The sequence below is a fragment of the Aspergillus pseudonomiae genome (genome assembly GCF_009193645.1).
Source record: "Aspergillus pseudonomiae strain CBS 119388 unplaced genomic scaffold BDV37scaffold_146, whole genome shotgun sequence".
Lineage (NCBI taxonomy): Eukaryota > Fungi > Ascomycota > Eurotiomycetes > Eurotiales > Aspergillaceae > Aspergillus > Aspergillus pseudonomiae.
The window spans coordinates 44,825-64,859 of NW_022476138.1; the positions used below are offsets into that span (position 1 = coordinate 44,825).

Below are 20,035 nucleotides of genomic sequence, written 5' to 3' on the forward strand. Positions count from 1 at the left end.
TTTGCATTGCAGGAGTAGAAGCAGTTCCACAGCTGCTATCATCGCTGGAGTCTACTCCCCACTGGGACATACAAGACCCTTTGGATGGCCATAGGGTCGAGGTAAGACTCTATCATCGAGAAAATGGGTGGTTCTGGAAGACCAGCGATCTGGACCTGGACCAGTGTTTTGGTGTAGATACCGACAAGAAAGAGCTGATCGCCCAGGATAAGTACGTGGCGTCGTCCTGGCCTAGTGGATCTGAATCTGAGATGCTGATATATTTGACGTGCAGTGGGAAAGCCCTGAGCAAGTGCGAGGAAGAGGGCGGGGCGTGCGCGGTATCTATACTAAGAGAGGTGGTACCGGTGGATTATACACTACACTGTAACTGTTCATCGTTTAAAGGCAGCATTGATCTGAGTGAGTACAGTTGCGCTGCGTCTTATCATGAACTGTGTGCATGAGTAATTAATAATCTTGCATAGGGACTGTCCTCAAATTCCATGGCAAAACTGGCGATGCCGAGTGCTTCGGGCACAAGGGTGTGAATGGCTTGTTAGAGAGTATCAGATCAAAATTCGGCTCGTCTGGCTGAGAGGCGTGCTGGTGGCTTGGTTTTGTATCAAGACTAGTCGAAGGACTCGGATACATTCATTCAATACCAATAGTAACGAATCAATTTGAAACATACCACGATGTGAAAACAAAGACAGCCTCTACCGCAGGATTCCAGGGTCTGTCCACTTGCTCTTGTCCCGATGAGATTCTTGTTCTTATACTGATCATAAAACTTCGCTGTGGCCCAGACTCCATTAGATATTCCGCCACACGACTTCTGCCCTGGCAGGTCCACCCTCTTTAAGGTTGGTGATACAACTATTAGTGAATTAGATAGGATTCCTCATGAGGTATGCTTCAAGCATGCCTCATTTCATTGTTGGCAGGAATTATGATGTACGCTTGTTCGCTGCTGCGTCCCCGAAGACATGCTCTCGCTTGGTGCGCTAGTCGAATTCCTGAGCCAACTTAAGCGCTGGACAACAGAAAATAGGCATCTCGGTGAAAGAAGATGGAAACTTACAGTCAGAAAGCTTAGAGGATTGGCGTATTTGCTCACGCACCGAGTCTTCCATATTTGTGGTCACTCTTTAGACCGAAAATTCCATGGTCATGTTTTCGAGTTCCAATATATTAAACTGGATTAAAAACATCTAAGAAGATAGTCTCATTCAGCTGCACTCAGGTAGATAGTTCGTAAGAACTAAGATAATGTATGCACGAGGCACTGGATCTGTGTTCTTCTGACGGTCGTATTTCATTCCCACAATACTCGGGGTGGAGGGGGAGTCATTACTCGTCACGGTACAGAGTAATCAGTGTGTTATCTTGACTAGTAATATCAAAATCCTCCCCAAAGGTTCTGGGGCTTGAGGAGCCCTGTGTTCAGCCGGCGCGCGCTCGGATCATTCATATTACTGATACCACTAGCCGAAGCAACAGAGATACTCAAGAGATACGAAGCATTGATGAGCTGCAGAACGTCGTCGCAGAGGCTCATCCTCAGACTTTTTTGAAACAGCGGGAAGGTGAGACTCTCAACCGACGACTCAGTCTTATCTCCGTCCACGAGTACCCAAGAGCGGGATGGAGATGATCAATTCCCTTTGTGAGAAGGCTGGGCTCGATCCTCACCGCCAGGAAAACTCAGGGACCATCGGCAACCCGTGATTATGATAGGTCGGGATCGATGTAAATTGAACAATGAGTTCTGTCAACCTCGTATAAGCCCAAAAAACCCGACGGTGGAGACGACCCAAACAGCCTTCACGAGAGTTCGATTGGTTCTGTTTTCTATATTCGAACCTTGTAACCGAAGACGCAGGGAACCGCAGCGGCGCAGCCTCACGCTTCCGTTTCAAGACAGCTAATAATGTCTGAGATATCATGTACCCAATATAGCTAACGTTAACTGACATAGTCAGCTATATTGTTTTGCATTCATTTGCGTATTTGGTTTTAATCCGACACCTATTCTAAGGTATATAATCAGCTGTGGCTGGATTCAAGCGTACCTACAAGCACCAATAACTTCCTGTCAAGTCAGCACGCAGCACGTGACTCAACCGATTGGCAGCTAAGCCGGCCTAAGGCAACCAGGCGACAAATGGGAAGGACAGCACAGCCACAGGCTAGTTCCGGATGAACAGGTTTAACTCCAAACTTGACCTTGAGGGCAGATCCGGCACCCGGTTCGGTCGGAGCTAAAATCAGAACGGCACTTGTCCGAATGCGGAGTGGTTAACCTGGGAATGGGTTTTGATTCAGTTCCCCAATTGAGATTCTGGTCCGGTGGTTGTGTCCCCATTGTACCTGTTGAGGACCCAATTGACTATGAAAGAATGTAACCTTCACTGAGTTTGCGTCAACCGAGGTCGTGACTAGGAACCAGGGGGGCCGTTGTTCAAGTTGTTCAGGTGAAAGAAGGAACCGGTGCGAATGATGATCCAATGGTGTTGTCAATAGTGGCTTACGAGATGGAAGGAAGCGATCTCCAGTGATCGACACGTTCTTCTATCTCAAGAATAATACGCCAACCCAATACGGGACGATTAGCGATGGTTGTCGGGGTACTATTGAGTACTCCGTTGAGGCTAGAGTATGGAGTACTACTGGGTACTTTCGTTGTGGAGGAGTTTTTGGTAGCGATGGAAGTCTCATTCAGTACCGGTTCACCTGAACCTAAGTGGGGAAACTCTCGTCTTCTGATCTCACAGTGGTGTCATCATCGACGGATTAGTTTTTTTTTTCTTCTCTCGTATCAGTTGTTCGGTAGGATCTCGGCCTCTTTTGTCTCTCTCCGTACCGGATTCTTTTTTTGATTTTGGTTTTTTACCCGACTGGTCTTGAACTCTGAGACATGCAAGGACGAATCATGATTGACGTTGACCTCGCATCTGATAGCTATTTATATGAACTTGCAGAGCGTTGCCTTACCGCGCACCACCTATCGCTTTCTCAACATCACTGGTATGCGTCTTCATGCATAACTGGGCTTAGTGCTGACGTCGCCCGGGGAGACATGGAGGAGATTTATCTGCCCGATAAGTGTACATAACATACCTTACATACTTTCGTACAGTCCAAACAAATACTTAAGAGAAGCCAAGCCGCATCGGTGCATTGCCACTTGCTGCTGAATTTAGTGCATTCCGACCATGGGTACCACTTCGACGATTTAACTACTATACTAGTTCCTTCGTAGTCTCCTTCTAGTCGGCAATGGACTGCTATTTCCAGTGTGTTGACTCTTCCAAGGTCTAATCTGAGTGGTTTTCCACGAGGGAGATCCACCGTGTCTGTCAATGTAATTCGTTACATTACCTGTTCCTTGAATTGACAAGAACAAAAAAAATTTTTTCTTGTGTTTTCTTTTTTTACTTTCCAGGTTTCTGGCGGATCCGATGCCGACGAACTAACGATCCGACTAACTGGGAAGGCTGACTGAGGTTCCATTATCAGGCCTGAAACCCAGAAACACAACAAAAAGCCCTTGTTCGCTATTAAGTGCAACCCTTTCCTCTTTTTCCCTTTTTCCTCCACATCCTTTTTCTCTCTCGCTCCCATTGTTCTTAATTCACCTCTTTGGTCATATTTGCTTTTCTTGTGGCTTCAACGACTCGACAAGGGGTTCCCGACCGTTTCCCAATTGATAAGAATAAACTTGTCGTCTTTTGCTGCCAACCCGCCAAGCTACCAATCAGCTTGTCTCAAGAACCACCCGACTCATCTGTTCTATACTACTTCATCCGACCTCAACAGTCGCCATGAATCGTCTTCTGAAGCTGACCGTCTTCTCTTTAATCGCATCCTCTGCGATTGCGACCGGCACTCCGGAGCAGGTGGTATCCGAGGCCACCGCGGTGTCCGACAAGTCCGATTTCTACAGCGATCTCGAGAACCTCGACATCCACAAGGCTCTTCACCTGTTCGAGAAGTTCCGTCATGGCGTCTTCCGCCGCGACGAAGACGCTGTGGACGTTCTCAGTGCCGAGGATAGTTCGCTGGCCGCCCGTCTGAACCTTAAGAGGCAGAACAGCTCGGCCGCAGTCGAGCCCTCAGCCACTGTAATACCATCCTCTCCTTCCTCCAACACTGAAGCTCCTTCTTCCACCACGGAAGCTCCCTCCCACCACACCACTGAAGCTCCCTCTCCTTCTTCTTCTTCTTCTTCTTCCTCTACAGAGGTTTCTTCTGCTTCTTCTGCTTCATCGTCTGACTCGTCGACTTCTCAGGCGGAACCAACCATCTCAGCGGAGCCTACCACGGCCACGCCGACTCAGAAGACCACCGTCGAACCAACCACCACGGAGCCTACCACGACCGAGAAGCCCACAGCTTCCCCCACGACCTCGGAGAAGACTACCGAAAAGCCTACGACCAGTGAGAAACCCACTACCTCCGAGAAGCCCACTACCTCGGACAAGACCACCTCCGAGAAGACCACCGAGAAGCCCACCACCACCAATCAACCCAAGCCTACCACCACCGACAAGACTACCAGCGAAAAGACCACCTCGGAGAAGACCACTTCGGAGCAGACCACCACCTCAGACTCCACCACCAGCAAGGGCCCAACCACCATGCAAACCACCACCTCCGCCCCGGAGCCCACAACCACCGAACAAACAACCAAGCACACAACCCCCTACACCTCCACCTTCAAGAGCACTACCACGCTGCCCAACGGCGAGCAAAGCACCATCACCTCCATCACCGTCGTGCACCCCACCGAAACCGAGATCGCCACGCCCACCGGCGCCGCCCCGGGCCTGCAAACCGACAACGCAGCCCCGACCACCGGTCTCACCCGCGAGCTCTTCGTCATGGTCGGTGGCGCCGCCGTCGTGGCCATGGCCCTGTAATCGGGACATATGGTATTTCTGAAAATGTGACGTTGTTTGTTCTTTTTTTTTTTTTTCTTGTCCTCTGCATGAATGGCGTTTGCTTTTTCTCTTTCTTCTGAAAATATTCGACTCTGTTACGTTGGTATTTTACGCCGTTCTGACGCCCGCTTACGATCCTTGCATACTTGGCGTCTTCCTTCCGAAATGTGTCTCTCCTTTTGAAGCTGGGGATCAGGGTTTGGTGTTATGAGCGTGGACATGTCTCTCCTTTATATGTGGTTCTGTCGAGCGTGTGCATATTTAGATCTTTGTTCTGTACTGCAGATATTGAGCAATCGAGGTATTGGTAAATATGCTGGAGTGGTGTTTTTTGAAACTTGTAAATGACATGGTTGTTCTGGCAGTACGTAGTGTGTATATATATATAAGCTTGATCGTAATGTCGACATAACTAAACAGACAGAGATAAAGAACTTTGACTGAGTTGGCTGCCCCGCCCCATCTATTACCCGCATTTCCCCTTTCTTATTCGCTGGATGCAAATACCATGCAAGAAATCTACGCCTGTGACAGATAAGTAGGCTCGTGACCGTGCCACCTCTCCTCTTCCGTCCAATACCGTACAATACTCTCCCACGCCGGGATATCCCCGTCTCTCAATAAGACCGCCACATCCACGTTCAGCGGGCTATCGGGCTCTGGGTTCGTCAGGAGCTGCTGGATCTCCGTCAGGGTCGACGAGAGCGTGTACGCGGGAGTCCAGTGCTCCGTCGTGAGGAGGGTCAGGCAGATTTCGCCGGTGGTGAAGGAGATGTTGGGGTGGGAGATGCGGGTGTTGAAGCGGATTGTGGGCGGTGCGTTGGGGTAGTTGGGGGGTATTGTTATCGAGAGGGACCACAGGCCACCTGGATTATTATATTGTTATTAGTCGCGATTCTGGGAGCGGTGAAGCGGGGGGAAGGGGGGGGGGCCGGTTGAGGAGGGTGATTCGTACCTTCGTATGGTGTTCCCTTGACACCCTTGAGAACTGCCTCCCAGTGGAGGAGGTCATCGCTGTCGACGGGGCCGAGGTGCAGGAGCGCTTCGTTTGGATTATTGGTGTAGTCTTTCAGTTCGCGGAGGAGGCGTTTGGTGGTGCTGGATGACGCCATGAGGGCGATATGTGGAATGTGGATCGCAGATTTGTCGCGCTGCGATGCTTGTTTATTATGGGAGTAATCAGAATGTGAGATTTAATTGAATATGCTTTGGCGTTGCTGTTGTCGGCAGATACTTCGAGGATTAAAAAGCAAGGGATTAAACCTCACGGCAAACTTAGTGGTTACTCACCGCGAGAGTTGCGCCGAGGCTTAACACCCGGTCCGTGGGTCTTTCTTCCCCATGCAATTCTGCGATCGTCCGCTCCGCATGAATGCGCTTGGCGACCCAGCCTGTCCAACCCCTAAAAATTCCGTCGATCCTTGATTCATGTGAATGTCATAACATATGCAAGCTACACATACATAAGGAACCTTTGTATTGAACTATGCGAACGTCTCGAGCATCTAAGCAGACTGAGAAAGTCTTGCAGGCGCTCTCGCCCCCTGCGCGCCGGCAAACGCGCAGTTCCAATCTACGCAGGTTTGCATATAACGGGAGCTCTAATGGCGATGTTGAACCTAAGGTACCTGCAAGTGATGATGAAACATCATCTCTCTCGTCTCTCGACACTGTCGATATTGAAGATATAATGGAGCCCCCGGCGAAACGGCGGAAACGCAAAGTAGACCCTGCGCCACCGCGGAAAATCAATTCTCGAGCTTCAACAAGGGTTCCTGAGAAGACGATTGAAAAAGCTGCCAAGACTGAGCCTGTAGCACAGAAAACACGCCGCACCCCTGCACGAAGAATCAAAGAAGAGGATGGTTCATTCAAAGTAGAGCCACCCTCTAATTGGGACACGATATACGCCACTGTCAAAAAGATGCGCGAGGCTAACCCGACTGCGCCGGTGGATACCATGGGATGTGCCGAGCTGTACTGGCGAGCATCATCTCCCCGAGACCGACGGTTTCAGACTCTCGTTGCGCTGATGCTGTCTTCCCAAACGAAGGACACCGTCACGGCCGTGGCGATGCAGCGATTGCACACTGAACTTGGGGATGGCAAAGCTCCTCTGATAGATACTGGTGTAATCAAAGAAGAGCCAGACGAGGACACGTTCAAGTTGGAAAGGCCTCTCAGAGACAGTACTTTGAATCTTGAGAATATTTTGGCTGTTTCCCCCGAGCAGCTGAACGAATTGATCGGTAAAGTGGGCTTCCATAACAACAAGACCAAGTATATCAAGGCCGCAGCTGTCATTCTTCGTGATCAGTACCAAGGAGATATTCCATCCACTGCCGAAGAGCTGATGAAGCTCCCCGGAGTAGGCCCGAAGATGGCATATCTCTGTATGAGCGCTGCTTGGGGAAAGCATGAGGGTATTGGGGTTGACGTCCACGTCCATCGTATCACGAACCTCTGGGGCTGGAACAAGACGAAAACACCTGAGGAGACCCGCAAGGCGCTGGAATCATGGCTGCCAAAGGATAAATGGCATGAAATCAACAAGCTGCTTGTCGGGCTTGGACAGACGGTCTGCTTACCAGTAGGCAGGAAATGCGGGGATTGTGACCTCGCGGGGATGAAACTATGCAAAAGCGAGATCAGAGGCCTTGTATCTAGCAGGAAGGTCAGTGCTAAGGAGGAGAGTGTCGAAGGCGGAGTGGAAGTAAAAATTGAGGGGGAGTGAGTAGAGTGCCCCAGGCACGAGGTTCTGGCTTTAACTTGATTTCCCAGCTGGGAACCACCGACATCAATTGACTTTTATTACATGCACAAATACTTCTCGTCTAATCTCGTCTACTCCTCCTCATTCTCCCAGTAGTCAACCTTGCTACTATTCCTACCTTCTTTTCCCTTCTGATGCTCCAGCCAGCCCGCCTACCTATCTATTGAATGTCTTGTTGCAATTTATGATCAACTTCATGAACCGTTAAGCGATCCTTACGACGCGCTCTTTACGAGGCGATTCTCTACCGATATTCTCATTCACTACGTGTAAGGCCCCTCCATCCCTATTCACTGTCAAATGCTCGGCCTCGTAATTCCCGGGCAACCTGCTGACTGTTGTGCTGTCAAAACAATCAGAACAGGCCCGGAATGGATACCTTGGACCCCGATGAACAGGCCTTTTGGCAATTATACAATGAATTGAACCCTCCCCCTTCTTCTATGGAGAGCCTCAGCGGGACGGAATCCCCGTCAACCGATGCAGGTTCTTTGTTTGCCCCTTCTGACATGGAGGTCGCCATGGGCCTCTCACTCCAGCCGGGTGCATCGTTTCTTAGTCTGCCAGAAACTGTCAAGATCAAGATTCTGCAGTATGCTGGACTACTACGCCCTTGTCTGATTGACATAACTAGCGAGTGTGTACGCTGGAACCCCACGCTTCAACCGTTGTGTAATCGCAGCTCCATGCGTGAGACTAAGGGATCATGGACTGCCTTTGTTGACAAAGGCTGTACTCACCCCCGGCTGCCCACTGCATTGTTCCAGACCTCTCGTGCTGTGCGCGATGAAATTGGTTCTATGTTTTTTGGCCTCAACAGATTCAGCGCTACTCTCTACAAGAGGGCAGACTTTTGCAAATTCTGTGAAGCGACACTTTGGGGTATGGAGCACTTGAAATATCTACATATTGACCTGGGTCCTAGTGACAGGCGCTTTCTCAAGCTGTATGGGGGGATCCATCGCACAATCCTGAAAATGTGGCTTGCTTTTTGTGACTTGGCTGCCGCGAGGATGCCTTCTCTCACGTACTTCAGCCTGAAGTGCAGGGTCAAAGATTTGGAGGTTGCACACAAATTGATGTGCGCGATGGATCATTTTCCTTCTTTGGCGCAATGTGCTATTCATTTCAATCAGTACCAGGAGAACGACATTCGAGCCGTGATCAAGCGATCCTGCTGGAGGCTGACCAACAACCTTGGCGATAGAGCTCCGTTTGGATTTCTGCGCCTTCCAAAAGAGGTACAACTTCTTATACTCGAACAACTTCTAATCAACCGCCCTGATCCGTATATCATGGCTTCTGAGTGTCCAAAAGGCCTCGTGACGTTGCAAGACCGCAGACGCCAACGACCGACCATTTATCCCCTCACGTGTTGCGGTACTTGCTCACCTTTGCGAGCTATGTGCTTCTGCTACGCTCGCCAAACAGCGTTCTCCACCACCTGTTCTTGTTTCTCCTCGCCAACGCCCTATTTCCTAGTCAGCCGAGGATTCTATGAGGATGCCCGTCGTGTCTTTTTCTCGAAGAACAACTTTGCCTTCACGGATGAAGACCCTGAGCTCATAATGAGACTTCTGCACTATATGCCTACATCGTCCTCCATGCAGATCAGGCACCTGACGTTCAAGTTTCCTTTGACCTTTCGAAGCCCTGCCAGGACTGCTCACAGGGTGGAGGATGCAGCATTGTTGTCTTGGTCAGTGTTGCGCCGCTTCATCCGTGAACACTTTGATATCCCTCGCCTGTCGCTCACAATCATCGACCTTGGCACGAAGAACTATGGCAATGGGGCAACCCCAGGTAGGAACAAATACCTACGCAAACTCCTCAGAGCATTTGCGGACCTACGTGTCCTCCGAGACTTTCGTGTGTATTTGGCGGATGAGCGTTCATATGAAAGAGACGCGGAACGGGTTGTGCTGGGTTTTGCGTGTCATGGAAGATCCAAACCCAGCCACATGCCGTTTATTGGCCAAAAACATCTGAACACATAAACCGCTAGTTTGGAGCAAGTCGGCCTCAGGCTGATATTATGTACCACTGGAGCATCCCATATCATTCACCTATTCTTTAGTTCTCATCATCCAATGCCTGATGATGAAGCTAATATAACATTCCATAATATTCTTCTTGCGCGCTCGGCGCCTGAGACGCAAACTCCCTTGCACAGAACACACATTTTTGTACAGGCCCTCCAATTTCACGACAACCGTTGATGCACGTTTGTTCGCCAGCAAGGCACCTCGAGAAGGCTCAACGATGTACTCCAATCTCCGGAGACGCAGCTGTCTGCCCTAAGAAAGTATGGAGGATGTGCTTGTGAATATCTCATTTCTTTTCTAGCCCTCGGTCTATTTGTTATCTCCTTTTTCGTCCACAGTTGTATTTTTCAAAGTTAGTTAATGAGTTTTGTTTTCGTTCCACATTGGTATACATCCTTCCCATAGAAGCCATTAGATCCAGTATTTATCATGGTTCTGGGGCGTTGTGAAAAGAAATACTGAGCCCATGTATAGTATCGCCATGTTTATATTAATCTGATCAATCTTACAGAAAGGAAGAAATATCCTCAAATACCCATCGCCAATTGAATCGACTTGGCAAGAATCATTGATCACATTGTAAACACATGACTAAGCAGATCAATTTATGAAATCATTAAAACCCCCGCGGACATAAAACCCCACCAGCTCGCTCTTAATTCCGAGCACAACAAACCAACGTCCTCAAGCTCTACACAACAATATCCAAAGCCCCACACAGCAGAACATTCTCATTCCGGAAACAAATAATCCATGACCTTCATCGACCGGAAACCAATGTTTATATAAATACCAACCAAACCTATACCTCATGGCTCCAGCACCAATCCCCATACCCCTCTTCGCCCAAACCCAGCAACAGCTCCTCCTCCAAGAGCACGAAGCCGAAGTCTCGTCCTCCACGCTCGCGAGCACCGCCGCATCCGTCTCACCCTCGACTAGACGAACCCTCCAAGCAACAGGCTATGCGCTAACGGGGATCGTCCTCTCGCAATGCCGGACCGGCCTCGGCGGCCGCGTCGTGGGCGAGTTCGGCGCCGATTCGGCCGTTTCCGCGAAGAATACAGACAGCGATGGGAAGGACGGGGAACCTCAGTTCGGGGCGCATGGGATTCGCGTGGGCGATGTGGTCCGGGTGAATGAGATCGGGAGCTCTTCAAAAAAGGTGGGTAAGGACAAAGCCAGCAAGGATGGGAAGTCGGCGGGTGCAGGGCCACCCAAGGGACCGGAGGGCGTTGTTACTCGGGTTGGGGAGCGGAGCATCTCGGTTGCGTTTGGTCAACGGGGCGGCGGAGGACGATCCAAGGAAGATGACGAGGCGATCGAGGAGCTATGGGGGAAGAAGCTCTGGCTGATAAAGCTCGCGAACGATGTGACGTATCGACGGATGAACCAGACGATGGAAAAGATGGGGAAGATGACCGAGTCCGATCACACACATTTTATGCGGGTTGCGTTTGGACATACGACGCCGCTGCTGCCGGATTATGAGGCTGTGGGCGCGGTTGAATTTAACGACCCGACGTTGAACGACTCACAGAAGGAGGCTATTCGGTTTGCGCTGGCATCGCGCGATATTGCGCTCATTCATGGTCCGCCGGGTACGGGGAAGACGCATACCTTGATTGAGCTTATCCTGCAAATGGTGCAGCGGAAATTACGGGTGCTTGTTTGTGGACCGTCGAATATCTCGGTGGATAATATTGTCGAGAGACTCGCGCCGAAGAAAGTGCCCGTTGTGCGTATTGGCCATCCGGCGCGTTTGTTGCCCTCTGTGTTGGAGCATTCTTTGGAGGTTCTGACGCATACGTCGGAGGCTGCTTCTATTGTGAGGGATGTGAGGAAGGAGATTGATGAGAAGCAAGCTAGTATTCGGAAGACTAGGTTTGGGAGGGAGAAGCGGGCTATCTACCAGGATTTGAAAGAGTTACGTCGGGAATTCAGGGAGCGGGAGTCTAAATGCGTGGATAATCTGGTTAGAGAGAGCAACGTGGTTCTTGCGACTCTACACGGAGCAGGTGGCCATCAGCTGAAGAATCAGAAATTTGACGTTGTGATCATTGACGAGGCCAGTCAAGCTTTGGAGGCGCAATGCTGGATTTCGCTGCTGTCTGCATCTAAGGTTGTTCTGGCTGGTGATCATCTACAACTGCCTCCAACTGTTAAGTCCACTGTTCAGAAGTCCAAAGATGCAAAGACCGGGAAGGCGGACACTGCCAACGATAGTGACCAGGGAAGTCTTGGTAAAATGTCTCTTGAAACTACCATGTTCGATCGACTGCTTTCGATCCATGGTGAAGGTATCAAGAGAATGCTAACGACACAGTATCGAATGCACGAATCAATCATGCGGTTTCCGTCAGATGAGCTATACGAGTCTAAACTGATGGCTGGCGAGGCGGTCAAAGCTCGTCTTCTAAAAGACCTACCGTACGAGGTCGATGAGACCGACGATACAAAAGAGCCGTTAGTGTTCTGGGACACCCAGGGAGGCGACTTTCCTGAGAAGACTGAAGATAAGGAGGTCGGGCAGAAGGAGGCCCTTCTTGGTGAGAGTAAGAGCAATGAAATGGAGGCCATGGTTGTTGCGAGGCACGTAGACAACCTGGTACAGTCCGGGTTGAAACCGGAGGACATCGCTGTCATCACCCCTTATAACGGCCAGCTGGCTATCTTGTCGCAGATGCTGCGGGAAAAGTATCCGGGTATCGAGTTGGGCAGTGTGGATGGATTCCAAGGTCGCGAGAAAGAGGCCGTTGTCGTCAGCCTGGTGCGAAGTAACAGCGAGAATGAAGTTGGTTTCTTGGGAGAGAAGCGACGCCTGAACGGCATGTATGTCTCCATTGCTGCAGGGCATGTATGCTGATTTACTCTACTAGTTGCTATGACACGCCCCAAACGGCATCTCTGCGTCTGCGGTGATTCAGAGACCATCAGCAAGTGAGTCCCTTGTCCTGACTACAACATCCCCTTGGCCCTCAACAAGTAGTTTTATTTGGGTGGATCTTGCTAACCTAGCCTTCTCTCATAGAGGAAGCGGGTTCCTCAAGCGGTGGATGGCATTCTTGGAAGAGAACGCCGACTTGCGCTACCCAGATGCTGGGGAACTACTCTGAGACAATCTGCTCCAAACCTCAGTTTCGTCTATACTCCAACACACTATATCCCTCAACTGTGGAGAGGGCGACTAGCAGGGTTACCCAACAGAGTTCGACACGATGCAAATCCCTGGAGGATGTTCACACTCAATCGGGTCTACGCCACGACCTTGGAGGTGCGGAAATTGCGAGCAGCGTCGCTACCATTATCGCTGCCATTATGGCGCCCCACCCTACGTTACATCAACTCCTTTGTTGATGATAATGGGAAGGTAAACCCCGTAAGACACGTCCGTGTGAGTTTCTGCAGCAATTCATGGAAGGGACTAAGCCCACTGGACTTTCCCTTATGTGGTTACGCCAAAGGAACGATTTCAAATCCGCCAGCATCCTCTGAAAGCCCTTGTTCTGTGGGAATGCGTCGGAAACATTATCCACCCATATTCACAAGTCAATACAGAAGCACGAGCAGGCCATATTGAACGAGTTGAAGGATGTCACGTGTCCATACCAATTCTGAGAGATTCTTCCCAGGAACGTGATCGGAGAAAATAGAATATAGATGCACGATATGTCATGGGTAGAGCCGGAGAAGCATATAACAATCCATAGATGCCTCTATACCACGGAGACCATGAATTCTTCTATATATATATATATATAATCTGTTTGACAACCAATCGAATTTGGTCAATAGAACCCCCCAGAACTTCAAACCCGAGCAAAAACCAAACCAACCCAACACAATAACCAAAACTCCCCGCATCCCAAAAAGCCCACGTACCAAACCCCCATGCTAGTGAGGGGGCACACATCTACTAGACCTGCCACGTCAACACTGACTGCGATCTTGCATGGAGCCTAAATCCCTAGTCGGCTTGGCTCTTACCCCTGCTAGCCAAATGCTTTCCAGAGGTATGCGCACCAGAATCCCACTAGAAACCATCACCACAACATACTACTATATCATCTCTGTCTTTGTCTCTAGCACGATAACATTCTTCACGACCCGAGCATCTGCCGAATAGATCATCAGGGGTAAAAACCCAGCACCCGATCCCAATTCCAAATACCGTGCAAATCCGTCCCGCCGCCCCTCCTCTTAGCTTGTCGCCGGAGACGTCGCTCCCTACTAAACTCGACCACACTAGTCTAGGGCCCGTTCGCGATCAGCGCTGACATTTGCCGCTAAGCGTCGGGATTCTGATACAGTCCGGCGCTCCGGTTATCAGCGCGCGCACGGCCGTTATCGGTTTTGATTTGTCGGGTGGTTTATCGTCGTGCTAGATTACTTTTGAGTGTTTTTGTGGGGTTGCGGGTGGTGTAATTTTTGGGACTTTTTTTTGGGGTGGGGGGGGGTCTATGGTCTTGAGGTTGGACTTTGGGGGTGTGAAGAGAGCGGATTGTATATAAATAGAAGGAAAGAGTGGTGGGCGTTTCAGGTGGGTTCCTGGTGGTGTGTCTGGGGAGTTTGGGTTCGGGGATGTGGCTCGTTTTGGGGTATGATCATTCTTTTCGGAGCTGAGTGTGGATGTTGGATGGAGTGTCGAGGAGTGTGTTGTACATGGTATAATATATTCCGCCGCGTGCCAACGTGAGTGTTAGCGGAGTATATGATATTCATATTTATATATATCCTGGCGACGACAGGGTGATACAGCATGCTCTACATTTCTCAGATCGGACAAGGCGTCCAATGAGATCCCATCGATGTTCCTAGGATTATGCAGGTCTACCTGATCCTATTCTCGACGAGCGACGTCCCGGAGGAATCGTGGATGGTGGAGTAAGCCTGTAAGGGAGCCACTTGGTGCGTCTCAGCTTTGGGCGGGTTCCACTCTTCCCATGCATGTCCAGCGCATCGTTGCATAACAAGCCCGGGTTAGTGTATTCTGACGTCTGCGAAGGATTTTCTTATTTTCTTACTTTTCGTGTTGTTCCGGCGTCTCTGCTGGCGGAGGCTGGTCGCTGGTGAAACGCTATTGTTTGGGAACGTGGGACAGAAAAAAGGACACATGAGAGATTAAGTAAGGTGGCACAAGGCGCCGATTCTTGATCTCTGGGTGCGCTATTTCCGCAACCAAGTGAACTGTAATCTGGACGACTTACTTTTTGGGTTGTATGCGATGTGAGTCGTATCATTGAGAACAGAGCCGTGCAAGTGACATCATATGCAGGCTGCACTCGGCCCTCTCTCCACCTCGTTCACCGGTCTACATGGCGTGACTGTGATCCCTCTCCAATTGGTCCGTGTCGCGTTTCAGACTCACTCCGAGGGAAAGAGCCTGTTTTAGGCTTCCCGTCCCAGCCGTTAATGGTGGAGGGCATTGTGGCCATTGTCCCCTCCTTCTGTCGGAGGCGGTCGATATGAGATCGTAGTGGGGAGAGTTCGGATGCGCTGGCCGAGAAGTGATCCGTATAGATTAACCCGGAGCAGATAGATTACAGACCCAGAAGTTCGTCACGGCTATCGTTCCTTTTGTTCCCTGCGTCGGGGAGTATGCGCCGTGTTCGTCGGCGACGTCTCGGGGAGGAAAGAAAAAACCTCGAAAATAGGTTGGAATAGCGGTGAAGCAATGCTCTCCCTGTCCCCAAGAATTGGTCATCTTATCTGGGTGGAAGAGTATGATATCGTGCTGGGGTGCGGAAGAGGAATCGATGCATTGGCCGTATATAGCTAGACTAACCGCACTATTTCATGGTGTACCGTGGAATCATGTCCGTGCTGGGAGGCTTTGAATGGGTGGAGACGGTAGCAAAAGTTGGTTGACTTGCTTGAGCCTTGTCGGGCCATGGCGAATAACAGGCGCTGGAGGAGGGTTCCTGACAAGCGTTCCATGGTCGATGCTCGGTAATCGGACCTAAGTTTAGGACTGCGAGGTCTTGGAATGGGGCCAAACTGTATTCGAGAGATCCTTCGTTGGGAGGATTGGAGGGGAGGACTGGGTTTTGGGAGTATGGAGAATCGAAAATGGGAGAAGAGAGTCGGATTCCTCCGAGGATGGTTGTGTGTGTGTGTGTGTGTGTGTGTGTGTGTGTGTGTGTGTGTGTGTGTGTGTGTGTGTGTGTGTATGTGTATGTCGTATCAAGAAAATCTTATGGGTATCATCTGACTAGGAATTCGTTCTTGTCTGGATGTTTAGCGTTTTTGGTGATGCTCTTCACATGGTCCCCTGCCTCAGGCTCGTGTTTTGCCCATGTGGCGCCATGTGGAATGTATAATCAGGAGTTGATGTATGCCATCGAGCAGTTTTGAACCGCGCATGATCAACACGGCAGGGGAAAAAGTCAATTGAAGGCGAAGAATGAACAGAAATCAATTTATGGAAGTTTCGATGCAGTAGGCAGCGAGATCAAAAGGTGATCTGTCACGCCGGAGAAGCCGATCCATGGGCGATGAGATCAGTCAAGAATGAAGAGGAACCGTGGGACATTGGATCAACCATCCCTACCGACTATCAAACTATAAAGATATGCAATCATTTGTCTACATACGGGTATACAGCGTACAAGATGACTCGAGAGATCTTGCATAACATCGACGGAACTCCGGCCGGCATTAAGTCCGTCTGCATTCATAATTTGAAATTGGATAGAAATTAATAAGATAAAAAAAAAGAGTTACCCCTGAAAATTCTGGAACTCCTGAAACAAGAGCGCGTCCGTGCACGGGCTCTTTGTCGAAGACACGCCAAGTGGACTCTCCACTGCCGTCTCGGAGCAATTGCGTTCAATGCGCTTCCTTCTTTCTTTTCTCTGTGCCTTCTTCCTGGTCAATCTTTCCTCGACTTTGATTCTCCTAGACCCAATCCGGTTCTTTTCTCTTTTTTTATTTTTTTATTTTTTTTTATTTTCTCTCTCTCTTGTGTTGACTTGTTTATTATTATTATTATTATTATTATTATTATTACTTCCCCCTCTCCTTCATTCCCGTCCATTCCTTCTGCAGGAATCCATTAGTCTGCGTTCTAGCCGCACCGTCGTGAACCTCCCAAGGCAACTAACTAACTATACAACCTGCCATCATACTATTACTATTTTTGATTCTTATTACATTACTTTTAATTTTCCTTCCCTTCGCTCCCGTTGATTCTCTCTTTTCCTCTCTTTCTTCCCCCCTCTTCCCTCCCTGTTCTTGGCCAAACGCAATGCATCAGAGCCCACTATCATTCCCCCCATGCCGTCCCCTGTTTGATAAGCTTCAGTGATTCCCCAGTCTCGTCCCCATTGTGGCGGTAATCTTCCGCGTGGTGAAGTTTATTTCGTCTGCCCCCGAAGGCTGTCCTGGTCCCTCGTTCGTGGATTTAGTCTCGACGCTGCGCCCTGTTCACGTCTCTCATTTTTGGTTCCTCTGTGGAGGAATGCCGGGTGGTTCGATGTGGACGCCATATCACCGTACTGCCAACCTAGTCGCTCCCTTTCTGGTCTCTCTTTGTTGGTAAGTCGTTACAGTCGCGTAGACCGGTGGATTACGACTGACCTATGGTCAGGTCCGGCAACCTATAGATGATGATTTTATCTCCGGTCAAGGTTAGCGCTTCGTAGTTGCTGGCACTCAATAACGCTGACTCCCCGCTTCGATAGCCTGACCTGATACCGTCGAAATTTTGAGATACCCATTCATCGACCTTGCATTTGAAGCCTTTCTTTTCTATTTGGACTGTCGCTACCTCTGTTCGATCACCTGTTGCCTATCTAGTGGTACACCACTGCATCCGCTCATTTTATGAACCTGCCATCACCTTGCACAATTCGACCGCTTGACTCGGATACAGCGCCATTGAGATCCCTTCAGCATGTCCCGCCCAAGCCTCAGTATTGGAAGCGACTCCCTACGAAGTTGTCTAGCCCCTCGAGATCAATCAACCGACTCCGACTCCGACATCTGTTACGACACAGCCCTGCCACCCATCACTTCTAAGCAGTTGATGATCAACTCTCGCTCATACCGCGGCTCCGACCCGTCCATCGTGGTAGGAAGCTTTCGTGGAAACCAAAAAGCTGCCGCCGCCCTCGGTTTCGCCCCGGACATGTCGAGCATGACTCGGGGGCCCAACGCCCATCGCCGGACCGGAAGCACTCTAAAGACCGTCATGAGGAAAATCTTCACCCGCAAAGCACGGGGCTCGGCAGACGGCTGCGAGGAGGCTTTGCCGGACTTTCGGCTCAACAATCCCCAGGAATCGCGGCCCGATAAGGACACCACCAATTACGCCGCGCTCTCGAATTCATTGAAATCGAAATACAGCAGCCCGATCCGGGAAGAGCCCAAGGATCCGAAAGCGTTTGAAGATACATTGTTGAAGCTCGAAATGAGGCCACCTCGAACCCGCCGAGCCACATTGCCCAGCTTAGTCTTCTCGGACGACGATGAGTCGCGTGATGCCCTCGATGCGTTGATTCATTCGGACCCCACGGAGAGTCGAAGTAAAAGTCCCTGCCTCGGCGATCATGATGAGCGACGGCGCGAGCTCCTGCGCAGCAAACGACGCTCGCGGAGCGCAACCGCTCTGCGAGGCTTGGCCAAGCACCACCGGATGTCTCCGATTCAATGGCGACGACGTAGCATCGAGTCGTACGTCACGTCAACTGCTTGTGGCGCCGCTTCCGACACCGATTTGATGTCCATCCGACCCCCGACACGGGGCACGGCAGTCAGTGCCCCACAGACGGCCGTGGAGCCGTCTGTGGATGGCGCGAGCCCTTCGGATGACCCGGTGGACGAAGAGAGCATCCCCCCAAATGTCGGCACGTTGGTCAGCGCCATGCAGCACGACGACAGTATCTCATTGGAGCAGCGATTGACCACCTTGGAGGTGAAGCTGATTGACCTGGAATTTGCCATCGCCCGCATGCAGACCGAACGCAGTGAACCTTCGCCCACGGCGACGTCCAGCCGGAAGCAATCACAGAATTCCTCGACCGAGCACAAGCGCAAAAAGTCTACGACGCAGCCCCCACCGTCCGGCAGTGAGGCGACGTCGAGCGGAGGATCGGCGGGAGATCGGCCGCTGAGCACGGCCACCATCCGCCCCAGCACACAGCAGCTGCATCGTTCCAAAACCTTACAAAGTCCCTCCTTAAGCTCACTCAGTGATCATAACGCCGGCATCTCGGTAGAGCAGTACAGCGCTTTGGTCATGCTCCTGCGGCGTGAACAAAACGCCCGCCGCAGCCTCGAACACGAGGTCTCCGGACTCCGCTCGGATATTCAGCAGCTGCAACAGCTGGCCCAAAATTCCATGGGTCTCAAAACGATGTACCCAATCCGGAACGCTGACTCGCAGGAGTTCATGCGGCCGGACTCCAACACGATGGGGTATTCACAGACGACCCCTGTCCGTACCGAACAGAAACTCGGTCCCCCCTACGAGAGTGATTCGGACTACGATCGATCTGACACGCCGACGGAGGACACATTTCGGTCTCAATGGCCGCCAAACCGGCGACTGGAAATTGGGAACATGATCTGATTGAGTCGCTGGCTTGTGACCGGCGCTTAACCTTGGGTGATTTATTATCAGCACTGCATAATGACAGGGTTTCTTACCAGGAGGGAGGCGGTCTTCCTCACGATTTAATCCTTGCATTTGGCTATTGGCCATTCCCTCCACTACTCTTCTGTTTTATTACGTTCCCAGCTCACGACTATGTAATGATTGGTCATTCTGCTAGATTGTTCTCAGCAATGTTATCATCCTGGATATTAGATAGCACGGGTTGCTTATAGATTCGAATATATATATTCCACTAGTTATCATGCAATCACAAAATAAATCAACTCTGTCCAAGAGATTCAAAGGAATAAATACTATCGTACAATATTAATGCTGTTCAATAAATACCAAATAATAAATCTAAAATACAAACCACACCCTCCAACCAACCCGAATGAATCCCTTAGTCCGGTAAACCATCCATAGTATGCCATCAATCTCACCCCGATCTATAATATTAATAATAAAAAAAAATCAGTCTATCTTCTTCCCCTCCGCCACATCACCCTCCTCCTCAATCTTCAACCTCTTCCCAAACAACACAGTCCGCCCCAACCCATACCCAACACTATACCCAATATAAGCCCCGATGACAATCGTAATCGGAAACGCCTGCCACGGCCGATCCCTGCAGGAATCATAAATTAGCACATAATCACCCAAACCCAACATCAACCAACCAAGCACCCCCCCCCCC

General features: G+C 50.4%; 7 protein-coding genes across 7 annotated transcripts; 6 read left to right on the plus strand and 1 right to left on the minus strand.

Annotated features, from left to right (window-relative positions):
• The first annotated feature begins 3,603 nt into the window (after window positions 1-3,603).
• On the plus strand, window positions 3,604-5,030 carry BDV37DRAFT_50277 (putative GPI anchored cell wall protein (Dan4)). Its single transcript, XM_032090779.1, has 2 exons — window positions 3,604-4,106; window positions 4,275-5,030. The coding sequence occupies exons 1-2, from the start codon at window positions 3,807-3,809 to the stop codon at window positions 4,902-4,904; spliced, it is 930 nt and encodes a 309-aa protein (XP_031935006.1). The 5' UTR covers window positions 3,604-3,806; the 3' UTR covers window positions 4,905-5,030.
• A 144-nt stretch (window positions 5,031-5,174) lies between these two features.
• On the minus strand, window positions 5,175-6,224 carry pex4 (putative ubiquitin conjugating enzyme (UbcJ)). The gene is made up of 2 exons (XM_032090780.1): window positions 5,881-6,224; window positions 5,175-5,791 (listed from the first exon to the last, which is right to left on the minus strand). The coding sequence occupies exons 1-2, from the start codon at window positions 6,035-6,037 to the stop codon at window positions 5,445-5,447; spliced, it is 504 nt and encodes a 167-aa protein (XP_031935007.1). The 5' UTR covers window positions 6,038-6,224; the 3' UTR covers window positions 5,175-5,444.
• On the plus strand, window positions 5,875-7,817 carry BDV37DRAFT_50360 (endonuclease III domain-containing protein). Its single transcript, XM_032090782.1, has one exon. It carries the CDS (start codon window positions 6,412-6,414, stop codon window positions 7,657-7,659), a length of 1,248 nt encoding a protein of 415 aa, XP_031935008.1. The 5' UTR covers window positions 5,875-6,411; the 3' UTR covers window positions 7,660-7,817.
• On the plus strand, window positions 7,795-10,058 carry BDV37DRAFT_50318 (uncharacterized protein). The gene has a single exon (XM_032090781.1). It carries the CDS (start codon window positions 8,070-8,072, stop codon window positions 9,693-9,695), a length of 1,626 nt encoding a protein of 541 aa, XP_031935009.1. The 5' UTR covers window positions 7,795-8,069; the 3' UTR covers window positions 9,696-10,058.
• Window positions 10,059-10,423: 365 nt separating this feature from the next.
• BDV37DRAFT_265154 (putative DNA helicase) lies at window positions 10,424-13,449 on the plus strand. Its single transcript, XM_032083745.1, has 3 exons — window positions 10,424-12,571; window positions 12,623-12,683; window positions 12,775-13,449. Exons 1-3 carry the CDS (start codon window positions 10,555-10,557, stop codon window positions 12,857-12,859), a joined length of 2,163 nt encoding a protein of 720 aa, XP_031935010.1. The 5' UTR covers window positions 10,424-10,554; the 3' UTR covers window positions 12,860-13,449.
• Window positions 12,834-13,369, plus strand: BDV37DRAFT_50371 (uncharacterized protein). Its single transcript, XM_032090783.1, has one exon. It carries the CDS (start codon window positions 12,979-12,981, stop codon window positions 13,321-13,323), a length of 345 nt encoding a protein of 114 aa, XP_031935011.1. The 5' UTR covers window positions 12,834-12,978; the 3' UTR covers window positions 13,324-13,369.
• Window positions 13,450-17,211: 3,762 nt separating the features above from the next.
• On the plus strand, window positions 17,212-19,579 carry BDV37DRAFT_50396 (uncharacterized protein). Its single transcript, XM_032090784.1, has 3 exons — window positions 17,212-17,279; window positions 17,426-18,962; window positions 19,017-19,579. The coding sequence occupies exons 2-3, from the start codon at window positions 17,638-17,640 to the stop codon at window positions 19,312-19,314; spliced, it is 1,623 nt and encodes a 540-aa protein (XP_031935012.1). The 5' UTR covers window positions 17,212-17,279; window positions 17,426-17,637; the 3' UTR covers window positions 19,315-19,579.
• The last annotated feature ends 456 nt before the right edge of the window (window positions 19,580-20,035 follow it).

Excerpts from the sequence above, each read along its gene's own strand:
- BDV37DRAFT_50396 (XM_032090784.1), top strand. The coding sequence starts at position 17,638 with ATGTCCCGCCCAAGCCTCAGTATTGGAAGCGACTCCCTACGAAGTTGT. Across the intron at positions 18,963-19,016 it reads AACGCCGGCATCTCGGTAGA|CCTCGAACACGAGGTCTCCG; the intron begins GCAGTACAGCGC and ends CGCCCGCCGCAG.
- BDV37DRAFT_50371 (XM_032090783.1), top strand. The coding sequence starts at position 12,979 with ATGTTCACACTCAATCGGGTCTACGCCACGACCTTGGAGGTGCGGAAA.
- BDV37DRAFT_50360 (XM_032090782.1), top strand. The coding sequence starts at position 6,412 with ATGCGAACGTCTCGAGCATCTAAGCAGACTGAGAAAGTCTTGCAGGCG.
- BDV37DRAFT_50318 (XM_032090781.1), top strand. The coding sequence starts at position 8,070 with ATGGATACCTTGGACCCCGATGAACAGGCCTTTTGGCAATTATACAAT.
- BDV37DRAFT_265154 (XM_032083745.1), top strand. The coding sequence starts at position 10,555 with ATGGCTCCAGCACCAATCCCCATACCCCTCTTCGCCCAAACCCAGCAA. Across the intron at positions 12,572-12,622 it reads AGAGAAGCGACGCCTGAACG|TTGCTATGACACGCCCCAAA; the intron begins GCATGTATGTCT and ends TTACTCTACTAG. Across the intron at positions 12,684-12,774 it reads GATTCAGAGACCATCAGCAA|AGGAAGCGGGTTCCTCAAGC; the intron begins GTGAGTCCCTTG and ends CTTCTCTCATAG.
- pex4 (XM_032090780.1), bottom strand. The coding sequence starts at position 6,037 with ATGGCGTCATCCAGCACCACCAAACGCCTCCTCCGCGAACTGAAAGAC. Across the intron at positions 5,792-5,880 it reads CAAGGGAACACCATACGAAG|GTGGCCTGTGGTCCCTCTCG; the intron begins GTACGAATCACC and ends ATAATAATCCAG.
- BDV37DRAFT_50277 (XM_032090779.1), top strand. The coding sequence starts at position 3,807 with ATGAATCGTCTTCTGAAGCTGACCGTCTTCTCTTTAATCGCATCCTCT. Across the intron at positions 4,107-4,274 it reads CAGTCGAGCCCTCAGCCACT|GCGGAACCAACCATCTCAGC; the intron begins GTAATACCATCC and ends TCGACTTCTCAG.